The 24,178-nt window shown below is 38.2% G+C and overlaps 1 protein-coding gene across 1 annotated transcript in view; it reads right to left on the reverse strand.

Annotated features, from left to right (window-relative positions):
- Positions 1-24,178, reverse strand: part of LOC107556777 (thyrotropin-releasing hormone-degrading ectoenzyme-like) — a 154,744-nt gene that overhangs the window by 8,782 nt on the left and 121,784 nt on the right. Inside the window, exons 10-16 of the mRNA XM_016239983.1 lie at positions 21,573-21,661; positions 19,715-19,848; positions 19,511-19,566; positions 12,755-12,902; positions 10,669-10,766; positions 10,335-10,442; positions 6,204-6,371 (exon numbers count right to left, since the gene is read on the reverse strand). Of these exons, the coding sequence (XP_016095469.1) occupies positions 6,204-6,371; positions 10,335-10,442; positions 10,669-10,766; positions 12,755-12,902; positions 19,511-19,566; positions 19,715-19,848; positions 21,573-21,661 (801 nt within the window). The remainder of the gene's footprint in view (positions 1-6,203; positions 6,372-10,334; positions 10,443-10,668; positions 10,767-12,754; positions 12,903-19,510; positions 19,567-19,714; positions 19,849-21,572; positions 21,662-24,178) is intronic.

The raw sequence follows: 24,178 nt of genomic DNA on the forward strand, positions 1-24,178 counted from the left end.
GTTCCCAAAGCGACTCGACACAGCTCGAGTTCCTGAAGGGGAACGTCTCTAGGTTACGTATGTAACCATGGTTCACCGAGGGAACGAGACGCTTTGCCATACTCCCTGCATCCCTGCAGGCGCTACTTCATCGGAGCTGGTTTGCGCTCTGCTGGATGCGCTTTTATACTTTCTGGTGCTTATGTCACCCTGCTTGTGACGTCTCGCTGCTCCATTGGACTGATTTGACATGTGCTTCAGAACGCCATGACGCAAGGGCGTTCCCAAAGCGACTCGACGCAGCGTCTTGTTCCCTCGGGGAACCATGGTTACATACGTAACCTAGAGACGTTTCGTTAGTTTTTCATATTTGTTATATCTTTACTAATTATGCTTTTCATAATACATTTTGTAATCCGTTTCAAGGTTGCGTAAATCAGAAATACCAAACACATTATTTCTTCGCCATTTTCAGCAAAGACAGCCGCTGACAGGCCTGGCGAAACACAATTATTCAAATATGTTTTCAAGACTGTGAGTCAGCATCTTCAAAAAGTAATTAACCTGAAAAGACCAAATTAAATGCAGAAAGAACCATTTGCTTCAAATTGGTGCTGTCACGGAGCTAACCCATGACCATTTATGAACTATGGGCATGTACCCTCATAACATACACACACACACAGAGCAGGTAGCATTACACGGTCTGTTTGCCGGCATTGACATCTGTACACGGACTTATGTAATGTTTGACTCAGACGAAGCGGTGTAAGATGTGTTTGGTGTGTGTTGAATTAATGTGTGTATTATGTTCAAGTCTGTACATGTTCAATGTGTTGTGTGATTTAGCCAGTTAACATAATGTGACCAGCATGTATAAGTTCTGTTTATACCAATACTCATTGTACAAATAACCATAAGACTTATTCATGGTGTTAAAACATTTATTTGATAGTTTATACAGATTAACAGATATACTTACTAGCAGTGAAACATCAGTTGCCAAATCTGTGCTGTATAAACCTTGAGGTATTTAGACCTGGTATTCGTGTCACCTGAATAGACCGGTCCATGTTTTCTTGAGGTCAGTAGAAGGGTCCATACAGTTGCCGTGAAACAAATGTATTTCTGGGTGGTCTTTCATGCTTATGTCTTGTGGGTTTAAAACTGTATTGATATTCGGGATTTGTATGTAGTATGTGTCTGTATGGCTAAAGGTTGTATATGGTAATTGTGCCTGGGCTTACCCATAGAGTGGTACGCTCCCGAGGGCGGGGTTTAGAATGTAAAATGCCGCAAGAGATGTGCTCTGGCGGCAAGGTTGGCGTGCTTGTGCTCTTGTTCGATTCACAATGGCAGTGAATGGACTTTTTAAGATTTTGATTGTTTCGTTTTTGTAATATGTCTAACTTGATTCTGGGGACCTTTGTCACCGATTGCACAATAAATGCACCTGCAATGGGACTTTAGTGGACTGGTTACTTTTTACCCCGGCCGCAAAGGCTATTCCGGACAGGTGCGAAATGTCAAGTAGATGAAAAAGGGAGAAATAGGAAATAAGATGTTTCACATAAAGACGCTGCCACGGAGCGCTTTTGCCTTCATCTGTCGCGGAGTAATTTGTAGCACCTTTTTTTGGCAAACACCCTGGAGATTATTGCCACTGTGACAAAGCTCACATCTGTGTGTGGACGGCAGCTTCACAGCTCGCAACCGTGACATCTCCAGCTTCCTCTAAGTACAAGTGCGAACAAGCTTTCAGACAAGTTTCTTTTTCTAAGTTTGCACTTAGAAATTCTGATTTTGGACTTGTGTAATTGATTTCTAGCAAGTATAATTGTGACCGTGTGAAAACGTCGGGCGTTGTCAGCATAGCTTGCCATTTTGTTTTGTTCATGACTGATAATGCCAGCATAAACGTTAGCATGTTCAGATTAGCATACTAGCATATTATTGACTTCAGTATATAGAATGTACACTGTGCACAGTATGTACGTTTTCTATATGTGAAGGATAACTACTTTATTGATCGCAATATGGTGTACAACCAGAGCAGCATGGAATACTGTGTCCTACAATGCAAAGCACTTGACCTGAACTTCAATTTCCAGTGTGATGAATGAACAGGAAGTGATTACAGCTGTGATTTTTTTTCCTTTTACTGAGATTTCAGTCTATAAGACTGCAGGAACATCTGTAGGTTAGCAGTCAGAGTGGAAGTGCGATCAGCTAAAACACACATACATACACACACATTCCAGTAGTGGAGAGGAATTTTTTTTCGGCCCACTGGATCACAACATACATCATAGAAAGAAGTACAAACATAGAGGAGGGAGATACAATTTACTTCATGCTATAGAAATCAATACTAAACACAGACTCCATACACCCCATCCTTCACTCCAAACACAGGGCAGTTTTCTCTATGGTAGATTAAATTTCACAAACACACACATTCACACACACAGCTCATCTGGGACGCGGAGCTTTGCTTGTGCATGCTGTGTGAAATTCAAGTGTGGCTGAAATCAATGAACTGTTTCCAGAGGTCTTCTCCAGTCTTTTACATCAGACACAAGAGCAAAGGTAGACGCTTGAATGTTGCAGTCATGAAATATTTTACATTTCCCCAGTCTTTGGGTTCCTGGGGGGGGGGCTCTGAATGAACCGACACCAGCATCACTTCAAATACAGGCAGATACCTGACAGATTGTGTGGTTTTATACTTAAAACAGCATCTGACATGTTGTTATGGTCATTCTGAAATGCCTGAGCAAAGTCTATCATCAAAGTATTTCTGTATAAGAACTGTCTCCCAGAACTGTCTTACATGACTGTGTTCTCTAACAGCAGGTATATTTATCTCCAAAAGCAATGACCGCATTTATTGTGTTTTGTCTGCTCGCTCTGAGGCGCAAGTCATTTATTGTATATGAAAATTGTTGGCTTTTCCTTCTTTTCTTAGTTATATTTAGAGCCAGTTTATCAGGAAGTGACGATTTTGTTCCTCTTTTGCTTGTTGGATGGAAATGTTGCTTATTCACAAATGTTTATTCGATATTACAATTTTGCACATAAGTTAAATTTGCAACTTTGGATGGAAACCCAGCTAATGATTCCAAGGTGTGTTTTAGAACTACCAGCCAAGATGTTCTTGCAGCTTTAACCAGGTTGGCCACACTGGCTGTTAGTCCAGCTTATTAACCACTAAAAAGCTTGATCCAGCAAAAAAGCTTGATCCAGCTAATGGCAATAATTGATCTGCTTCACTCACTAAGAAACAGAGGCGGACAAAATACACAACTGCATTACTTGAGTGAAAGTACAGATACTACTGGTCAAATACTACTCCACTACAAGTGAAAGTTGTAAAGTCAGGTTTTTACTTAAGTACATGCTTTTAAAAGTACTTAAGTATCAAAAATAAAAAGTAAATGCATTGTTTTATTGTCACATTGTATACTTACAATACCTTATGCCACTAATGCAACCTACTGAATACACTGATTAGCTTGTATTATCTTTGGAATTAAGAGCTTTTATGTTACCAAACCTATAGAAATGGAACAACTGAATGAAGATAATCAACTTTATTTTTTATTTAACACTCCTACAGCTACATTGAACTCATTTTAATACTTGTTTAAAAGTTACAAAGTTATTTTTCAAAGAGATATTGAAGGCTATGATATGGTTCATTCTAGGCAAACCAAGCAAACATTGAAAAGAAAACAAATCTTTAGTCTTTTCAGAATACTGGAACACACTCTCTCAGTATGGCCATGGGTGTACAAGTTGCGCCAAAGAACCGTCTTTTTGAATTTTGCCATCAACTGATCAGTGTTCATAAAATGCTCATGAATCAGTGAACGTCACAACATGTGGCTAGGGTTTGGTATTGTTTTCCTTTTATCCATTCCGATTCTGCTTCTTGATTTAAATTCTTATTGATTCCCAGTTTAGATTCCAAAGTTGTAAAAAAAGTGAAGTAAAACATTTTGACCAGTGTGATCATTTAACCTACTTATTGATAATTTCTTTGCAAAAAAAAAATATTGATGTATTTACATGCAGTGTTTTGACAATTAAATTTTTTTTTTCAGAATTTTATTCTTCCTTGACCAGTTTTTAGCAGCAATTTACCAGTAAGCCTGAGTAGTAAGGTTTATTATATATGGTAATAGCAGCCATTTTTGAAGTTGAAGTAGCAAGTTTCCAGAAAAAAATAATACTCAAGTAGAGTACAGATACTCAAAAAGTGTACTTAATATTCAAGTAAATGTAATTCGTTACTGTCCACCTCTGCTAAGAAACCAAATAACTGTGCAATCTGATTGGTTGAAGAGAATGTTCAGAAGCAGGATGCCCTTCCGAGATTTTGTACTGCTGGGAATTATGGAGGTTCCTGAAGATGATTTTGTATTCATGGTTCAGCTTCATGACTTTCAGATGTTGTGTCTAGGTGTATTGTGTATGACAGCTGAGTCATGGATCACTGAGAGTGAGAAAAAACTCATTGATTTTACCTTCAAGGAAGGCAATTACCACTATAGGAAAAAATGAAAATGTTCCTTGCTGACTATAATATGATGAATAGTATCTAACCATGAAGATGAAAATGCATGGATGTAGAGCACTGAGATGTGTGCTTACTAAGTGTGGTGCTATTTATCTTCTTCCTCTAGTGAGGCAAACCATATCCCGCTCAACAGCCTCACACTGAATCCGTCCCACAGGAATCAGCCTGTTGAGTGCTGAGCACTCACTGTAGAGAAGGGTCATGCTGGGTCTCTTTATATGGGAATGTTTTTTTCTCTCAGTGCATCCATAAAACAACGACCAAATGCAACAGAATAAATGGAGATGTCGAACCCGCAGTGAATCTGCTTCAGAATATGTGTAGGCTCTGAGATCCTCGTCTACTCTGGACAGGGTGTAATCCGTCACCATCCTCATCCTGCTATTGAGTTGGGAGATGATTTAAGACACCGTGGAGACTTGTGGGAAAAGCTCCTACGGCAGCCATTGTCTTTACTGCCCCATCAGTGGAGTGAGTGCAGCTCTGCTGGTGTGAGTGACATGATGTGGAGGAGAGGACTGAATGGGATTGAGGTACAGTAGACTGCAAACTAACTAGTGAGTTCTAGTCAGACGTGCCATACAGAGATCTCCAGACACTTCCTGCTATCAATAAAATGGCAGAAACACCCCAAAATCATGAAAAAGTGAATGAAGAGGCATGGGCGTCGTTAGGCCATTTTTAGGGGGCTATAGACCCCCCTAAAATGACTACTTGGCCCCCCTAAAATCTTGCGATTAGCTCCATAAACTGTACACGAATTCGTGATCGCCTCCATCCCCTTTAAATTTCATATGAAACCGGCGGCAGACTTCGATTGGCTCCTCCCCGTCTTTCAGCGTTTTCCCACAAACCGCAGACCGCGGGGGTGCAGAATGAGAAACAGAGGACACGGTGTGTGTTTCTCGATAGATTGTTATAATATCTGCATCTGTGCAGTTCTTTGTCATAAATCCAGTTTACAAAATATCATGGGGGAGCAATAATCGGTTCCCCATCTACTGTAGCCTAAGTTTTCACTGCGTTCACCCCTCGTCACACCACAGCTGTTTCCTCCAGCGAAAATGAAGCACATATGAACGCATATACGCTTTATAAAACGATCATGTTGCCATTTTCATTTGAAAATGTAACTTTCAATATAATACATATTCCAGTGCATGTGGCAAAGAGGTTTGCATACTTGAGATAAGGAAAGAGGGTTGTACTAGAAATGCAAACAGTAAAAATTTGTGTTTGTACAGTAAGCGGGTTGTGTGTGAGATCATGAAGACTTAAATTTGGCTTATTCGGTACTCAAATATTATACCTATCTATGCAATACAGTGGAATACTGCAATAAGTTTAATATACAACCCCCATTAATCAAACATTTTTTATCTTATATATATATATATATGTGTGTGTATGTATTTTATTAGGCTATTATTATACCCTCACTGGGGGCTGAGCCCCCCTAAACCGAAAATCCTAGAATCGCCCGTGAAGAGGTTGGTGGATGGTACTGAGATTCCAAGCCAAAAAGAAGCTAAAACTTTCAGCTAAGACTGATTGATAAACGTGCCATGCTACAGTGGCTTGTTGTTTGAATTTCTTTGACATGATAAAGCATTGTTAATGAGGTATAAGAATATCGACTGACCTGTTGAGCAGGAAGATGTTGTCACTGCAGGTCAAGGCCTCCAGAAGAACCTTCTTCTCCGAGATGGCTGTAGAGGAGTGAAACTTCATCCAGATAAACTCCCAAACATCCTCATCCATCAGAGAAACACCTGTGCAGTACACAATGTCCCGCACGTTGGGTGGAATCCTGTGGGATAGAAGACCAAAGCATTCCAGTGAAGACGCACAATGACTATAAATGCTAATAAATGCTAATAAATAATACATGCTAATTTTAGCATTTAAATTCTCATATTTAACATTTACAAGTGTATTGATGGAGCTAAAAACATTAATGTATTATTTTCTTTGATGTGCATGAATACATGGAAAATAGTTAATAATGTTGATACATTAGCATTTATGCAAACTGAATGCTAGAGGTGATTAGCATTCCTCTCTATGACCAAGTCTGTTGATTAAACATTTACTAAAGGCTATTTACACACCATTAGATCACATTGTGTTCACACCTTTTTAGTTTTAATTCTTGAGAATGACATTTTCCTAAAGAGAGCATTTTTCACAGCAGGAATTTGTTACGTCCTCAGGGTTGTTTAAAGATAGCAAATCAAGTCAATGTTTCACCTCCCGAAGAATCAGTGAAAAACAGTTTGTGTATTTATAGATGTTTTTATTTGCATGCTTCTGTGAGAAGTTGATCTTTCTTTTGCGGATTCTTCTATCCATTCAAAATGTTGGAAATGCACGAAATATCATTTAAAATAATAAGACACTCTTAGATTCAAAACTGTCACACTCTGTTCCTTGTTTTGTGTGTGTTTTGCTCCCCATGTGCCTTCCTTGCCCTTATTTGGTCTTCCTGTTCCTGCCCTTATTGTGTTTATTTGATCCCAGCTGTGTCCCATTGATTTCCTTGATTAGTCCCATAATATAAACCCTGTGTTTCTGAGTTTCCCTTGTCTGGAATTGAACGTTGATCCCCGTGTCCTACGTGTGGTTTTCCCTGTGGTAAATAAAGTCTGTGATAATTCTGGAATCTCCTTGGTATCCTCGCTCCAGAGTAGGCACACCACGATAAACACAGACCACTTTTGGTTCAAGTGGTCTTCTGCTGTCTGCGATCACTTCGAATCACATGTCTTCTGGCACAACGAAAAATGTCCATAATAACACCAGCTGATCTGATTCGATGCTTTTTAGTGAGCACATAATTTAAGTGGTGAACATTTCACCCAAATCATCATTGCAGGCCTCCCAAATTGAGTCACAGAGCAATATATTGTCCAGCAATATATCGGTCATAAGTAAGAGCCCTCTCTGGACTCTTGATATCATCTGGTTATAAATCTCAGAAAAGAATAAACGTCTACAGTAGAGCTACACAGAGACAAACGCATCTCAGGCTGTGAGGCGATGCATGTAATATTCGTACAGGAAGAAGAAATAACATTAAACCTCTGGAGGAGCCGCGGCGATACAGTGACTGAACTTTTGATTTGCTCAAACAAAGCTCAATAAAGACCTGCTGATTCTGGATGAGCCGTCGGAGCCTCTGGGAGTTTTCAGTGTAGCAATACAGAAAACGGCACCTTCAGTAAGATATGAAATCAAGTCACAACCAATTGGAGCGTATAGACTGAAATTTCCACACCTGTGAAAGTGATGTCTTGTTTATGACTGCCACTGATAGGAACGATAAGTGATTTCAGAAAAAGATTAATAAATAAAGAATAATATTTGTGACATTCCGTTAGCTGCCATTATATCGAGAAAATTCATGAATTTCATATATTTTCACAATAAAAATGGGTAACAGCACAAACCATAAATCTAGTTTTGACTTCTATAACTTTTCCTATTGTAACCTGAATATGAAGGTTCAATTTTCTCAAATATTTGCCACAGTGGAGGAGACATGTTTATAATAAAAGGCTGATATGAGATTTTGCAGGGAACGTGCAATATGTCTGCCGGACGCTTTTGTTCTTGAAACAATGTATAAAGTTTTTTTGTGCATTTTACATTGTATTTATTTCCAATAGAGACAAAAACTGTATTGTTAATTCACTTAATTCACTATACTAAAAATTCAGCTGGACTGGTTTACTTTAACCGGTCTTTAATTTTCTTTAGTTTTCTTTTTTTAAGGCTGTGGTTTCCTGTTTATAATCAGTAAAGCACATGAGATGGATTTGTCAGTGTTTGTCTTTGGCTGTACAGTGATCTGAAGCCTGTCTTTGCAGCTCATACACGCTGCTGGGTCATTCCTGTGACATTATCATCACCTAAACCATAAAAAGACATAAAGGTCAAACACATTCCTCTTTTATGATGTGCTCATCGCTGAATATCAAACTGAACAGATTCTTTTTATTGTACTAAAAAATTGTATTGTCCCAGTAGGACTGGAGGTCATTTTTGAAGAAAAGGACAGTGAAGGACACATCTGGCAGATCCAGACTTCTGCAGACAGGTAAGAGGAAAACAGCACAATACAAATATGACATATCCATAAAATGCAAAATGTAGTTAAAATTGCCAAACTTATAAGCAATAATCAGTATCAAAAGGTTGGTATAACTACAGTAATAACATAAAAACAATGTAGACGAAAGGCAGGTTAATCTCTAGCAGATGAATTTCAGAACTTATTTCTTGCCATTTGTTGACTTTGACAGTCGTACAAGAGAAATTAAAGCATTTTTAATCAGTCGTTCTGGATAAAAGTATCTGCTAAATGCCTTAAATGTAAAAAAATATCTCAAATATGAGTGCTTTCATGAGCTCTAACTCTAGCAGTGGATTAGACTAACCTGTCCACATGATGATATGTCTAGCAGGAGGGATTGTGTTCAGTACAGAGACTTCCTGTGTGTTCTGACATGATCAGAAACCTCTTACTGGACTCCACGGGGTAATAATTGCAGAGCCACTGTCAGAGCAATTGAGTAGTTTCAGGCCAAAAGAGTGGAAAGTCTTTGACTGAGCAGGTCAAACACTGGTTGAATTCAACTGAGTGTGTATTTCACATGTTGAAAGCAGGAATATTAGGCCAAAAAGCTTTTAAATTGAGCAGCCCGCTTTTATTAGAGTCATGTTAGAGGCCTCAGAAGTCATTATATTCACATTATATGAAGCCAAGGTCAATATGTAACACATTTTATGTGTAATAAAGCCTTTGTATGTGTGTATTTAAGGTCTGTCTGTCTGTCAATTTGAGGCTCAGTTTTGAAGAAGCCAGCTAGCAAATTTCCAATGCAACTAAGGCATAGGTAAGGCTGGGAAAGATTTAGCTTTACCCTGGCCACAGGCCAGAAATTAACGAGGGTTTGGGGCAAAAATGCCACAACACGATTAAACAAAATCTACTAAACTAAATCTAATCTATTAGGCCTGTCGCGAATAAATTGAAAATGGATTGAAAAGTGTCAATTGTGGCATTGAATATACATCTGCTCATCTTGCATCATGTTTCTTTTTATGTTTTTTACAGTGTTGCACGTTATAACATATCACACATGATTCTGTTTAGCTTATGAATGTAGTGGCCAATCAGAGGCGTTCAGATTAGTTGCTAACCATTAGGTTACATACTTTTAGCCTTACCATGGAGTTGGTCCACCCTCCCCCTTATTTGACTGAGGTTGCCAGTGTGCTCTATATATATGGTCTTTTGTGTGTTTGTAGGCATGCTGCCCACTGTTTGGCTCAAACACAAAGAAAAAAAATTCCTAAAAGCTGGGCGAACACAATATCTTGGGCAGAGTAAGAACACACACCCACGATCCTGTTTGTTCTCCATTATGGTCATTAGTCCCTGCCGGTGGCATGGTGTGTTTGACAGTGTGATCCTGCATGCATGAATGTGAACATTGCTGTGGGAAGCAGGAAAAACAAATTAGATGAACAAATGTGTGTTGCCATAGACACTTGGAATGAAGCTCCTACTGTATGAATATTGGCAGGGTTGAACATATAGAACAATAAGCAGTCATATTTTGCGATACATTTGGATGAGTTTAGCAATAAAATTCCAGAAATTATAACATATCTGTTGTGAATGTGCATTACATTCATTTTTTGTCCACCAGGTCACACCTGTGTTTAGGTGTGGGTGTCATTCTGTAAATTCTGTTAATTTGCTCACCTGTTCTTGTTGCTGGAAATCCAGTCTGAAATGAGAGAAACAGCCTGCCGGTGACAGTGTTTGTTTCCAAAACTGCAGGCCAGCATTATTACCTCTCTCTGAAGCTCTCTAAGGAAAAAAATGGGAAGGATACCAGCAGGAAAGTACATCAGCAGGAAGTTAAAGATGGAGGAAGGGGAAAATTAAAAATTAAATACTACTGAGGTAGTTTTCCTCCCATCTCTGAGGAGGAAAATATCTCACTCACACTTTGCAATTCGGTGTCCTTACTTAGACCACATATATGTTTATAACTGTAATATATAATTCAAGAAATACGAAATTCAAGACTCACTCGGTCTGATAAGACGCCTGCATGAAGGAGCCCTCGGGGGAAGTGGCTGGCCAGCCCAACTTGTGATACTTCGGTTCCACCTGTCTAAGAACATAGTCCTAACAAAACAAAAAACAAAACAGAGAGGGAAGCAAAGAAATTATTGAAGCAAAACATAACAAGAAACGCAAAGTCAAGCAAAAGCAAACAAAAGTGCAAAACAAAAGGCAGAAAAGAGTCAGTACGGTTGCCATGTTGAGACCAGGATTTAAATTATTAGTTTTTTTTAATTGTTTTGTTTTGTATTGTATTGTATACAGTACAAGTGTGTGCGCGCGTGTGTGTGCGTGTGTAAGGTCAAAAATTATCAAAGACTTCTGCTTTCCTGTCCCAAACCTATCTTCAGTAACAAAAGGGCCATTTGGCATTCCTGAAGGCACAGAGGTGCTGATAGTGATCAAGGCCTGTAGGCCATTGAGCCAGATCACACCTCATACTCACATTCTCAGGCTGGCTCCCTGTTACAACAGGGCCAAATTTGCATCACAATTGTAAAACTTGCTTGCCTTTGTTTGGAGCATGATTACACATTGCCACATAGCCACAGCTAAATGCAGACACATATACTACCATTTGATCTTCACACACAGAGTCAAATCTACATCTGTCTGATACTGCCTCATATAATGTTAAGTCTGTACATCTTGACTGTATTATAATTGTGAATTTCATCCAATTATTGTTTGTTTTTGTTTCTTTGGGTTTACCTAATTACTTAGCTATCATCTCACCAAGTTTCAAATGTAAATTAGTATTTCTCACTTTTGCCTAAGTGCAAACATTTTCATTGATATATAATGTAACTGATAACATATAAACAGTACAAGTGTGTGTGTGTGTGTGTGTGTGTGTGTGTGTGTGTGTGTGTTTTGACTCGCCATATGGTTGAGGGAAATGTCGCAGCAGGTAATGTCATGGCTGCTCTCCTTCATGCCCTCTTACTGAGACGAGTGAATGATCACAATTAGACCCTGCTATGCCGCAATTCAATTCTTAACACACACTTACACGGATAAAAGCACATAAAGGCTTGTAGAGGACATTGTTTTACATACTGTGGCGGATCAGGTGCCTACAGCTTGTCAAGCTGTTACTACAGCAATTGAGTTACATATTCTTATTTTGCCAACAAATTAATCTCAGTTTGACAATTAGTGATGCTGTGTTTGTGTGTGAACGGGCCAAAATACACTGGCCAGCACACGCACACACACAGAGGGATTTGGTCTGGCAGGTTGAAACACCTGGTCACATGACTGAAGTGTCCTGACTAATCTGTTCCAGCTGTTTCCTGTCTTGCGTTACATCCTAAACATCTGCTTTGTCTCACAGTAAACACAATGATGGAGAGAAATAGAGAGAAGAAGCTATTAAATTCATCACACTCTCACTGCTGACACTAAAGCATCGTCCATTACAGAGGAGGGGCAGAAATGACTCATGCGCACCGAGGGATTGTGGGTAGGCGTTTGCGTGATATTTTGAATAACGAAGTGATAAATGAATATGAAAGCAGGTGGACAGGTAAGACAGGGAAACAGACACTGTCACGTTAGGCTGCATTCAGAATGGAATACTAGCACACTGCATACTGCATACAATCTTATGCAACATGGAAATGTTCACAGTGCTTTTTTTGGTATTATACTTTTATATACTCCTTATACTTTTAAATATAATTTTAGTGTGCCATCTGGTTATCACACACATGCAGAAAAACTGCATTCTTCGCATAACATTCATAGTGTAGACTGCAGAAATAGTATGAGAAATATGGTTGTATATTTTGAACATTAGCAATGGTGGAGATTTGACACTGTTTTAGTACGTATGAGTTTATAAAATGCTGCAGCAAACAGGCATTGTGTCTGGAAACATTTTGGACTGCTGTTTTGGATGATGATCAGAGGAATTTTTGAGTTTGATCTGTCTGGCAGTGAGTTTGAGTCATCTGAGACGTGCTGCTAGATATCAGCCGTGTCTTTCTCATTGCTCTAGTCAAGGTTAAAATACAATAAACAGCAAACTGATGTGAGATCAGACTCACGCTGAACAGGCTGTGGTCTTCAGTGCGGTCCAGGAGTTTGTCCAGCTGGTAAAGAGCTCGACTAGCAGCATGCCATGGCAGAAACTCAGTCTCCTGAGACAAATATGAGATCATCTGCAGGGGGACGTTTTGGGGCAAATACCCCGCTCTAGAGAAAAGAAAGCAAGCATGAGGATCAGACACTAGCAACTCATTTATACACATATTTCCCCTTTGGAAGATACATCGTTAACATTTGATTACAAACAGTTCATTTTGTTCATCATTATTCGTTTAGAATAACTGCCAGGCATTGTGCTTTGCGTGGGGAGTCATAATGTGCTGTAAGAAACAAAAAAACAGCTTCTCCTGTACGGCTACAGTCGTGTTCAATTTGCATAACTCCATAATACATAAGATCTCTTCTAAAACACAGACATAAGCGTTAACAGCACATATTCACTGTCATTTGGAGCGGCACATCAAATCCCAGATGTACTTCAGCAGGATCTTGGGCTCTAGTCAAATGAGACTGTGTTTCTAGGCCACACATCAGTACCTTATTTATTTTCTTTTCATGTTTCCTTCTGACTTTCCCTTCAGTCTTTTAGAAACTCCCACAAGTCTCTCATGAGAGTGGGAAAAAAGAGAAGTGGCCGACATCCTTAGAGCAAAAACAAAAGAGAGACGAGAATTTCCAAGAGTCTAGAATCCAACGAATGCTTTGGTTTTTGCTAAAGCACACACCTTTGGCCACCCAGAATTCCTTGGCACCGTTCTTGAAACCCAAACATCACGGGAAGGAGTTTTGCATACCCAAGCAACACTCAAAAAATCTAAAAAAAATCTAGTTGAGATCATATTTATGTCCCACCTGCGCTGTTAAAGGCCTTTCTCTGACTCATAATGCAGGAAATAATCTTAATTTCATGCAGGGCACATAAGCGCTCCCTATCAGAGGTCAGGCGAAAAAGGAAGTGATCAGACTTGAAAACAGACTCATTAAATTCTGGAGGACAGATTCACCCAACACACATTTAATTGGGGCATTAATCACAGCTACCCAAGGAGGTTTTTAACATCTTCAGGGAAACTGATTTGCATTCACATTAGCAGGAGACAACTGAGGCTGTGAAGAATTAAAAACAAACTATTTCAACATTTCCATGGTGAAGCAGCAAATGCATTTAGGATATCAAGGAAAGATAAATGAATGCCGTTTAACTGAAAAGAGTTTTATCTCAAGGTGTTCAAAGAGGTTTGTGTCTAATTGAGATCAGGAACCATGTTCTTCTTCCTTGGAACAGCCTGTTAATATATTACAGAAGGAAGGAAATTTTTCAAATTGGATATCAGCATAACATCTTTGCTCTGTGATATAAAAAAAAAATCCAAAATATTCATAAAACAAAAGCAATACTCAAACTATTAAAAATGAATAACTGACATTCAATGCAGACCTGAAGCAGGGTAGCTGTATTGACTACCAATAATTCAACTGTTTAAAAGTCAATAATTAAGCTATTACCATAATTAACACATAAATATGTGTTTATCTCAAAACATTTTCAGGATTTTGTCTAAACCTTAGAGTAGAAAGCCTTGCATACACCATTGTTATCCAAGCTGTTGCTAACCAGAATAAAGCATATATTTTCCTAACTGATGTGTGCACAAGACATGAAGGATGCAGTCTTGACACAGAGACAAGAGCTTAGTGTGTTTCTCTTTGAGCTTCAACACTTTCAGACGCAGTAGCATATAAATGACTGCAAATCATGTATGTAACACACACACACACACACACTGTATATGTGTGTATATAAATGCTTTAATATAGCCTTTAATAGAAACTATTAAAGTTTGTATCAAATATTAAAGTGTGCTTCTTCAGAGGAAAAATAAAGCATATGACATAATGGCTGTCATTTATATTTAGAGACACTTCCATTATTACCACATTCCAACAGCAGCGGCTGGAATAAGGCCATTTAGTTTATCCTATCCATAAAAACTTCCCTTTTCTTTTTGCATTATTCAGGGGAAATATTCATTAAAAATAAAAGAACACAACATGGCCATAAAACTATGATGAGGCACTGACGTTTTCCCTGCTGTTAGTGAGCACAGTAATGAATGAGTTGATCACTCTCGTGCTTTTGGGACGTGAAAACACACACATATACACACAAGGTCAGCAAGTTGAAAATAACAGTATGTGGCTCTTGAACACAGAGGGAATTGTTTTAACATGATTTACACGTTGGATTTTTAAAATCTAAATGAAAAAGCTGTTTAATTTTTAAACAAGGCAAATGTCACTGACATTGAAATAACTCATGAGTAACACATCAGTCTCCTAAATAAATCATTCTTCTAAATTGACCTGTAATTGTAGCTCATTTAGTCAGAGCTTTAGCAGAGCATTTCAAACAGGCCTGTTAAGAAGCTCCATCACTCTGAGTCAAATGAGATCTCACTATGTGCATAAAAAATATCGTGTCAAAGGAAAAAGAATATGAAAACGTCTCAAATATTCTAGCACCGTTCTTTAACTCGTTCTCGCAGTTGTGTGAGAAATGACAGAGTTGTCAACAGGAGTTATGATGTTTTACAAGCGCCACAAACAAACCTTCTGTCTCCATGGAAAAAACCTGATGATGACGCTAATATCAGGTTAGAAACAAAAGTTCAAACTGTTGTGTGTCAAGACAAGTAGCTAGTGATTGCAGTAATAACAGCAACTATTATTTGCTTTAATTTAGTTTAGTAGAACTGAAGCTACACTCACCATAAACTGCTAATTTAAGACTAGAGTGTGTTGATTGATTGAATGAATGAATGAATGAATGGCACACACTGGACAAGAAATGTTTGCAAAATTGTAACTGTAAATAGCTGATCACTTTATGAATTGACAGCCTGTCTGCTAATCTTCAATGTGTTAAAGCATTTACATTTATTTCCCATATGTATTAATAAGAGAAATGATCACAAATGTTATTCACAAACAAGTCATAAATATGATCAGTTCTGAGTCATATTTATTTATTTATTAATCTGGGGTCTTGTAGATGTTCTGAACAGCTGGTAACTTAAAAATGTTAGAAGACAAAGTGAAAAAGTACATTTCAAACTCTGATTAACATATTTCCTGTTTGTCTTCCTTGTGCTTTTGTTTTGTAGTCTTTCAGTTTGTAGTTTGCCTCATTTAGTTCCTGTTCTTGTTTCCCCTTGTTAATTGTTGATTGATTCCACCTGTGTCTTGTTAGTCTTATTACGCCAGTCTATATACGACTTTGTGTCTTCATTTGTTACTTGTCTTTCTTTAGTGGTTTGTCGTGTTTGTGCTGTTTTGTTTTCTACATTTCCTAGTTCTCTGTCTTTTGGTTATCTGTATTTTTTAGTAGCCTATATACATCACTGTATTAGCCTATATGCACTCAATTTAATTTGTTTTCATTATAAGTTGAATAAGACTCTTTTTTTAATTAACCCGAAATCTTTGTAGAGCTGGGACTAGCGAATATTCTAATAACTCTTCTGCTTTAAAGATGAAAAAGCTATGCAATTAACCCAATTATTCTATTCATCAATTAACAATGCACTTAAAATATGATCCTTATTCTTAAACTAGGCTTCACCAACATCAGCTTCCTTCTCCTCAATTGATCCAGTAATTCATAATCATAATAAAGGCTGAATGAGCTTTGTGAGGCAGTATTGATCTGTGAGTGACTCCCATGAGCACCAGGGGCATTTAATTAGGTAACATCACTCGAGTCATATGAACACTCTTCATCATCCCAGTAATTTACAGAGAAATTAGACATTTTACACATTGTGATTAATGATGATGCTGTTTTTAATATGCAGGTTGGCATTTTCGCTTCTCAAGTACGTAAGAGCCAATAACCACCTCCACAGATCTGAGCCCTGAGGTTGAACAAGACATCCTGTTAACATCCGCTCTTATTTATTAGGATTAGCAGTAAACAACAGCAGAGAGAAACAATATGTACAAACCTGACTAAAATCAAAACTCAGGAACAAAAGGATTTGCCTTCAGTCCTGTTAAGATTCAATTATCCAGCTCTTCAGTAAACGAGGCCGAACCGAATAAACCGACTAAATTACCATGACGTACCACAACGCAGGGGAACATGTTTCCATTCTCGGCCCAACGAGATGGCAATAAACACAAGTTTCCCTGCAGGTTTGTCGTCAGTTGACTGAATCTTCATTCTTAGGAAACATCTGTGGCCAAAAATACAATTCTCCACGACGAGAGCCGCACAGCGCCGGCAGATGAGCCTGTCGCTTCAGTTTGATGAAGAGCGGTGCTAATGCTAGCAGAGCATCTGGCAGCTTCCTCAGTTAGTTTGGAGGAAGAATAAAAATGACTGTCCTGTAAAACTAATGAATTTCACAATCTTTACAAACCACATCTATGGTAAATACACAACATTCAATGTTTAAGAAAGTCCATCAGTGATACTCAAACACTGTTTTGGCTGCCGAATGATTCTAGATGCCAGCGATTGAAATTTCCTTCATTAACGTCTTTAGCGACCCGGGACATCATTCTCTACCCTCTCCCTCCCGTTTTTTAAAGTTTGACATCAACTTTCTTAGTATTCCTCAATCTATTCATTATAAACAATATAACAAGAAAAAAAATAGTAAAATATGAAAGAATGCCAGTTTTCTGATTAATGTTTTGTAAAAAATGTACAGGGTCGCTACAGACCCGAGGTATGTAAATGAAAAAGTATTTTTTCCTGCGCGACTATATTTACATATCTGATGACTCAATTTGTGCAATGCATAATTTTTTCTCAAGGTGGCACTGTTTGATACACAATGATGATGTGATGTTTCACTCATAATTACCGCAGACATAAAACAAAGAAAATATCATCAGCAAAAATTGAACTGGTTTGAATGGCTTTACTGCAGAGCAATTACTATATGCAAAGAAATATAAATGTCACTGCCATTTGATGGTGGATGTGGTGAATAAGCTGCCAGTGATCAAAATATTGAATATGAAGTCATTGAAAACGATAGTTTTGAGAATATGGTTGAAATTGTGAATGTGAAACAGATGCTGAATGTACTGTGGAAGTGTGCTCTGACGATGACAGCGATGTTAAAATCATCTGCTCAAATTGAACCCTTTTAAGTTTCAAAAGGAAATTATAAATGCTTTATTTTATTCTTCTGTAATTGTTGTTAAAATATCAAGATGTTTTTTTGCTATTGCAACAGTTAGAGGTCCATCCGTGGTGGATATATAGGTTCAGGCCACTAAAGACCCGAATATGTAATAATGATTGGCGAAACATTCATGCATTTAAGGGTTAAGCAGAATGAGTTAGAGTTTTTTAATTAAACAAAGAGGACCTTAGGGAGAGCGGTGGTTCCTGAAGGGACTAATGGCAGCTTGGCAGCCTGTGGCACTATATAAACTTTCTCTACCTTTACTGTTCTGTCTCTTCCTCCTCTTACATTAATAGACGTTCATGAGTTTCCAGCTACTGATGAAGCTCTGAAGGATCGACACAATGAGGCAGCAGTGGAAAGGCGGGAACACAGAGGTTTTCCCTCACTGTCTTATTATCCACTATTGCAGTAACGGCTCAATAGTCTCAGTGCAGGTCTCATCTTGATGAGCTAAAGGGTTTTTTTCAGTAACGCCTTCAGGCTAAAGGAGAAAAGAGAATTACAGTGCAAGAACTGCATCTGTCAATAATGAACGTCTTACTGAAGTTGACTGGATCGCACTGTTTTTTACTGTTTGTTTTTTCAAGATCCTTTTAGGCTGACCAGAAGAAAATCTGTGTTACCTTTGAGATTTAGGCACATTTACATCACCGTTGATTAGCTAATTCTCTCAGAGTGATTACCTAGGTCCACTTCAGAAAAGTAGCATATGGAGATTTCAAAAACAGACTACATAACAGGATTTGATCATATAATTCTTCTGGCATCAGCAGATCAAACAGAATCTGAACACTATATCTGGTGACTGTATTTTAGCTTCAGAGGATGTGAAACAAACACTTTATGTAGAAAACTAATAAGACAGTTTTGGAATCTCATCCAAAATAATGTCTCGGCTGACATATGATCAGACCTGAGATGAATGTTAATACAAAGAACAAGTGTTCAACTCTTGCAACACTTAGACTTCCATACAGATCTGTCAGTCATGATGAAATCATCTGAAATTCCAAAAAGATGACGATCCATTTTCACTGCTCTCTGCTGCAACTTTAGGTATAAGTGCCTTGTCTGTTCTTTGACATTTATGAACAAATCTTCAGTTTTTATAAAGCTCTTTTGGGGGAAATTAGGTTTTAGAAATTCAAGATTCATCCACTCAGTGTCATTCATAAATGTAACTTAAACAGGCATTTGGAAGTACTTTTTTAATGAAAATAAATCATTTAAATGCAGGTCCAGTTTTGTAAAAGTGGAAAAAATTAAACCTTTTAAAACCATAATGGTTGTGTTTCATGGAATAACAAAATTAATTGGAACATTTAGTCAGTAAAAATTAAACATATATATAGATTTAATTGCTTAATTTTGACCATAGTGAAGTTCATAGAGATGCATTGTTTCATTTTGAAATCTGGACTTGGTCTCAACAGGCTTTTATACTCCAAGAGTTTTTCCTCACTGGTCTCTGTGGGTGTGAAGGACGTTAAATGGATCTGTAGTGCAGGTTTCAGGCTCTGAATGACTCTGTGTGTAACAAACAGAACCCACCTCGCCAGGTTGAAGACGTCATCAATCAGACCGGCCCTGTTGCCCACAGAGATGATCTGCCGGCGGAGAACAAGCAGAGACATTTATAATGCAGCAGGAACCATGCAGGAGAGACGGGAGTGATGAGGAGAATGAGGAAACGGAAGGATCGTGAAAGAAAAGACTCAAAAGATGATGGACTGACAGAGGTGGAAGAAAGTTTACCGTTGGGTTGGTCATCAGCTGTTGAATGAGAAGTCTCCAGTTGTGAAGGTCGTAGTTCACTCTGAAGTAGCCCGTTTGATTGATGTTGCCCAGCAACCACGTCTCGCTGCCCATGTGACCCACTCTGTGCGTCTCTATAAATACACGAGTGAAAAAAGAGCATGAAACAAACATTTAATGACACTTCTGACAGCTCACTGTAGCTCGACTCTCACGCATACGAGCAGAAACACTCAGCGCCAAATGACATCTAGACACTCACAGACAGATGTGAATATCATTAGATAACAGAAATTAAAGAATCAAAATATATTTCTAATGAAATATTACAGAAAATTAAACAAGCTGCCCACTGTAGTTCATAAAGACTGATATATTCTGCCTGACAGTGCACTCACAAAGCTTTTTATTCATATCAATGTTTAAAAATGTCAGCACATTTATCATCTTTGGAATGAACTCATAAAAGCAGTCCTGCATGAAAATATACATGAAGAGACAATGCATTCAGCATTTCATAATGCACAACATCTGTAATCTAATGTGTTTGCCACGTTCTCATCTTGTAATATTCCAGCCAGACCTTGTGCTTTTTCATGGATAACAAATGCACTGGTTAAGTGCTTTCGAGCGCTCGTGGACTCGATGTGTTTGAAGTGTATCGTGATCCAGGGAGCATCCAAGCGTCAGCGGGCAGATTGCAAGAGTCAGGCGGTGAGTTAATGCATATAAATAGGGTCTCTAAGTTACAGTCTCTGTTTCTCTGTCTCAGCTGCTGTGGATCTGCATTGTAGCCCTGATGAGGGCTGTTTTTAAAGCAAGGTGAGCTGAAAATGGAGGCTGTTAAACGGTCTCACAATCAGAGGAACTCTGAGCTCTGAGTCACACGGATCACTTGCAGACCAAATTCAATTCCGGCTCTTGGAATTTGACTTGCTGTGGCTCCATCTGAAGAAAATCCACCTCGTTCTCCCAATGGAGAGGAAAGGAATGGAACAGAATTGAATTTAATGATGGTGGACGTGGAGCTGCTGCATGAATGTGTGACTCAGAGATGAATAGTATATGTTGAATAGTATGTGTTGTAAAAGGACATTAACATTAAAGCACTCTCAAGAGCTGATTCAGTTCAAATTAATGAGGAAATCCAATTAAAGTAGTACTTTTATCTGTATTTTTGTGTTGCTGGTTGACAGCAGTTGTTGACTTCATATGTCAAGAACATGACAATAAATTTCCTGTTCAGATATAAGAATGTATTAAAAAAAATACAATAAATTCATACAGTGACTTGTATACCTATTCTATGATGAGCATGTTTTTATTTTCTTCTTATTAAAAATCATTCTGATATTTTTAGATGTCAAAAATGTCAGGTTGATAGCAACATTATAATAAAGGAAAAGCCTTGATGAATCATATTCTTGATCCATTCTTGTAACATTTTTCAATTGTCAGGTAAATTAAATCCATGAAGTGCAACAGACATGCAAACGATATCATGAGGATTCTCATGATTATTCATCAAGGTCAATAAGTTTCTTAAAATATGGTATCAGATAATTTGGCATTTTTATAACAATAGGCAATAGTTCATGACTGACTTGTTATAATGTGGTGCGACTCCCCAAACACAATGATATTTATGAATTAATAGTTCATGACATTTGTAAAAAGCACTTGTTACCTTGAAAAATTAATTTCAAAACATTTTGAAAATAATTATTAAGATGTGTATGCCCATGTGTTTTCAAGGTGTAAGGAAAATGTGTATTTTTGTGTATCTGGTGGTTACAACACATGACACATTTAGAGTAAATTTGTGATGTCCAAACATTAATGAGAACACTCATGGTACCTGTTTTATTGGAGACCCAGACGATGGTCTCTGTTGATATGTGACTGGAGTTTCCCACTGCGAGCGTCAGCGGTATTTGCCACTGGAAGCTGAAATGAGACAAAGAGAGAAATAACAGCTGAAACGCTTCTATTTGATCTCAGGGTTTAAATGTCACTGCCGCAGATACATACTGTATGACGCGCATAATCTCACACATATGGACTCCCACGACTTAATGGGATTGTGGGATATATTTGTGCGATTTCCTCTCTGTCTCGGCACCAACAGGCAAAGTGACAAAGTCAGAAATATCAGATGATTGTGAAGCTGAAAGAAAGGCCAGCAGTGTCAAAGCTCAAAGAAATCAGCTTTCATTCTTTCCCAGAGTGCTATCTCTCTTTCACACACACACACACACACAGCTGTGTATCACTCGTCACCCGATCGCTGTCATGTTCTGTGTCGCCACCTCATTTTGATGTCGATTCATCTGTGAGTGTGTGCTTTCATGTGTTAGTGTGTGTATGAACATCCCTAGGTATGAGTGCACATCCAGTAAAAGCCTGTCTGACAGCTGCCACAATGGATGGCCGCCCCTCTTTCAGCTGTCAGAATGGCTGACACACCGGTGGACGTGGTCTGCTGTCTGCCAGCGTAAATTACCCCAGACGACAAGAGCACAGCAGAGCCGACCAACAGCAATAACTGTAACATTAACAGATCGAATGCAATACAGAATCGTTTAACAAGCTCCAAACAACATATCGTAACTTAAATAAAAAGCTGCAATCAATCACTATGGCAGCAGTGAAAAGCACATGTCCCTTAAGGTGTGCCATTAGCCCCATTTTACTCTCTTCAGTGCCTGATAAGAAATGATAGAATAACACATAATGGTGTTTTCATTCTTAATCATGAAACTATGTTAATGAATGTCTTTTAAATGGCATATCACATCATATTAACAAAGATAAAATGTTTAAAACAATATTTTGTTTATGTTTTCAGTTTGCCTTTGGTTAGCAAGTTAACAGTTTAGCTAACGCTTGGCTTACCACTAAATGCCTTCGTTTAGCAACCTTGCTTACTTAGCATATTGCTAACTGCTAAAGAAAGCTTTGTTCATTAGCTAGAACAAGACATTGTGATAAGCAATGTTTAAACATGCAAAAAAAAAATACCCAGAACACCTTAGCAAACACATAGCAGCACCCTGTCAACCGTCACAGCAGCCTAGCATCGTAGCAGTGAACTTTACACAGGCACGCACCACATTTTCTTCAAAAAATGTCAAACTTTAGTCATCTAATATGAGAAGAGCAGCCTGGATTATTTGGTGACATCAGTCTCGGCTGTGGGGAATGGATTGGATCATTAGGGATTTGTGTCAGTTAGAAAACTGACAGGAATGGACAAAATCCTTTCAGGCTGCTGGTGACTCACACCTCAAATCATTCATAAGATGATTTGCATTATTTAATGTTTCTTAATTAAGCCGAAATGAGGATTCTGAGTAAAGTGACTGAAACTAGAATAAAACAATGATAGCAACTTTTAATTTCAGCAGAAACAGCTGTAAACAGCAGACTGAAAGCTTACAGTATATCACAGAGGAAACTATAGCACAGTCAGGAAGATATTATGCATAAGATGAAGCAATATGATCCTGCTGGGAAACAGTATTTAAATGTGTATATAGAGAGGCACTATAGAGAGAGATTCTGTGCTAGAAGAGCGCTGATAACAATACTTATGAATTCCAGTGATAATAGAAGCATCTGTGTGTGTTCAGATGAAACCACACACTGATACATTTACATGAAACTCTGTTCATCAGTGGGATTGAACAAGAGAAGATAGCAAAAGAAAATTAAAGTTCTCCACAGGCTGGTAATTTGGTGGCTCATGTTTATGTTCATTTATGGAAGCGTCTGTTATCATCATCGTTATTTACATCCCTCAGGAACTTTGTGTTATGGCCCAGAGCTTTAGCTAAAACACGAATCAAAATTTCAGTTTCTGCAGCAGACGGGTACAGTCCTTTGTATTTGTATTTGTATTCAGGGGTGTGAAGTAATGAATTACAAATACTCACGTTACAGTAATTAAGTAGTTTTTATCAATAATTGTACTTTTTTTAGTAGTTTAAAAATGGTGTACTTTTACTTTTACTTGAGTACATTTTAAGTGATGTATCGGTACTTTTACTCCGCTATTTTCCTCCGTTTGTGGTCGTTACATGCTTATTTTAATTGTATTTTTATCCATCAACGTGATTGGATAGAGAGTAATAGGTCTCGTGACTTTCGTCAAATCAAATTGTGCATAGAAAACTTTAACCGCCAACTGTTTATGGCTGCTGGAAGTGCATTCTTCAAGCATCAATTCTGTCGCATCTTCCTCTAACTTAATATGTTAAGGTAAATTTCGGATTTCTACTTACTAAATTATTTGTATATATGCTTGCCTATCTACACGACCTGAAATTTGGTGTGAGGTTGCGGGTATTGCATACAGTGTTAACTCATGCAAGTGCCACGTTCGGTAAATCCCCACTCACTTATGAGACGCACGATTTGCGCTGCCTCGTCTCTCTCTCGCGTGCGTTCTGCAGCAGTCACTTG

Source organism: Sinocyclocheilus grahami, unplaced genomic scaffold (assembly GCF_001515645.1).
Source record: "Sinocyclocheilus grahami isolate Dianchi unplaced genomic scaffold, SAMN03320097.WGS_v1.1 scaffold579.1, whole genome shotgun sequence".
NCBI classification, from domain to species: domain Eukaryota; kingdom Metazoa; phylum Chordata; class Actinopteri; order Cypriniformes; family Cyprinidae; genus Sinocyclocheilus; species Sinocyclocheilus grahami.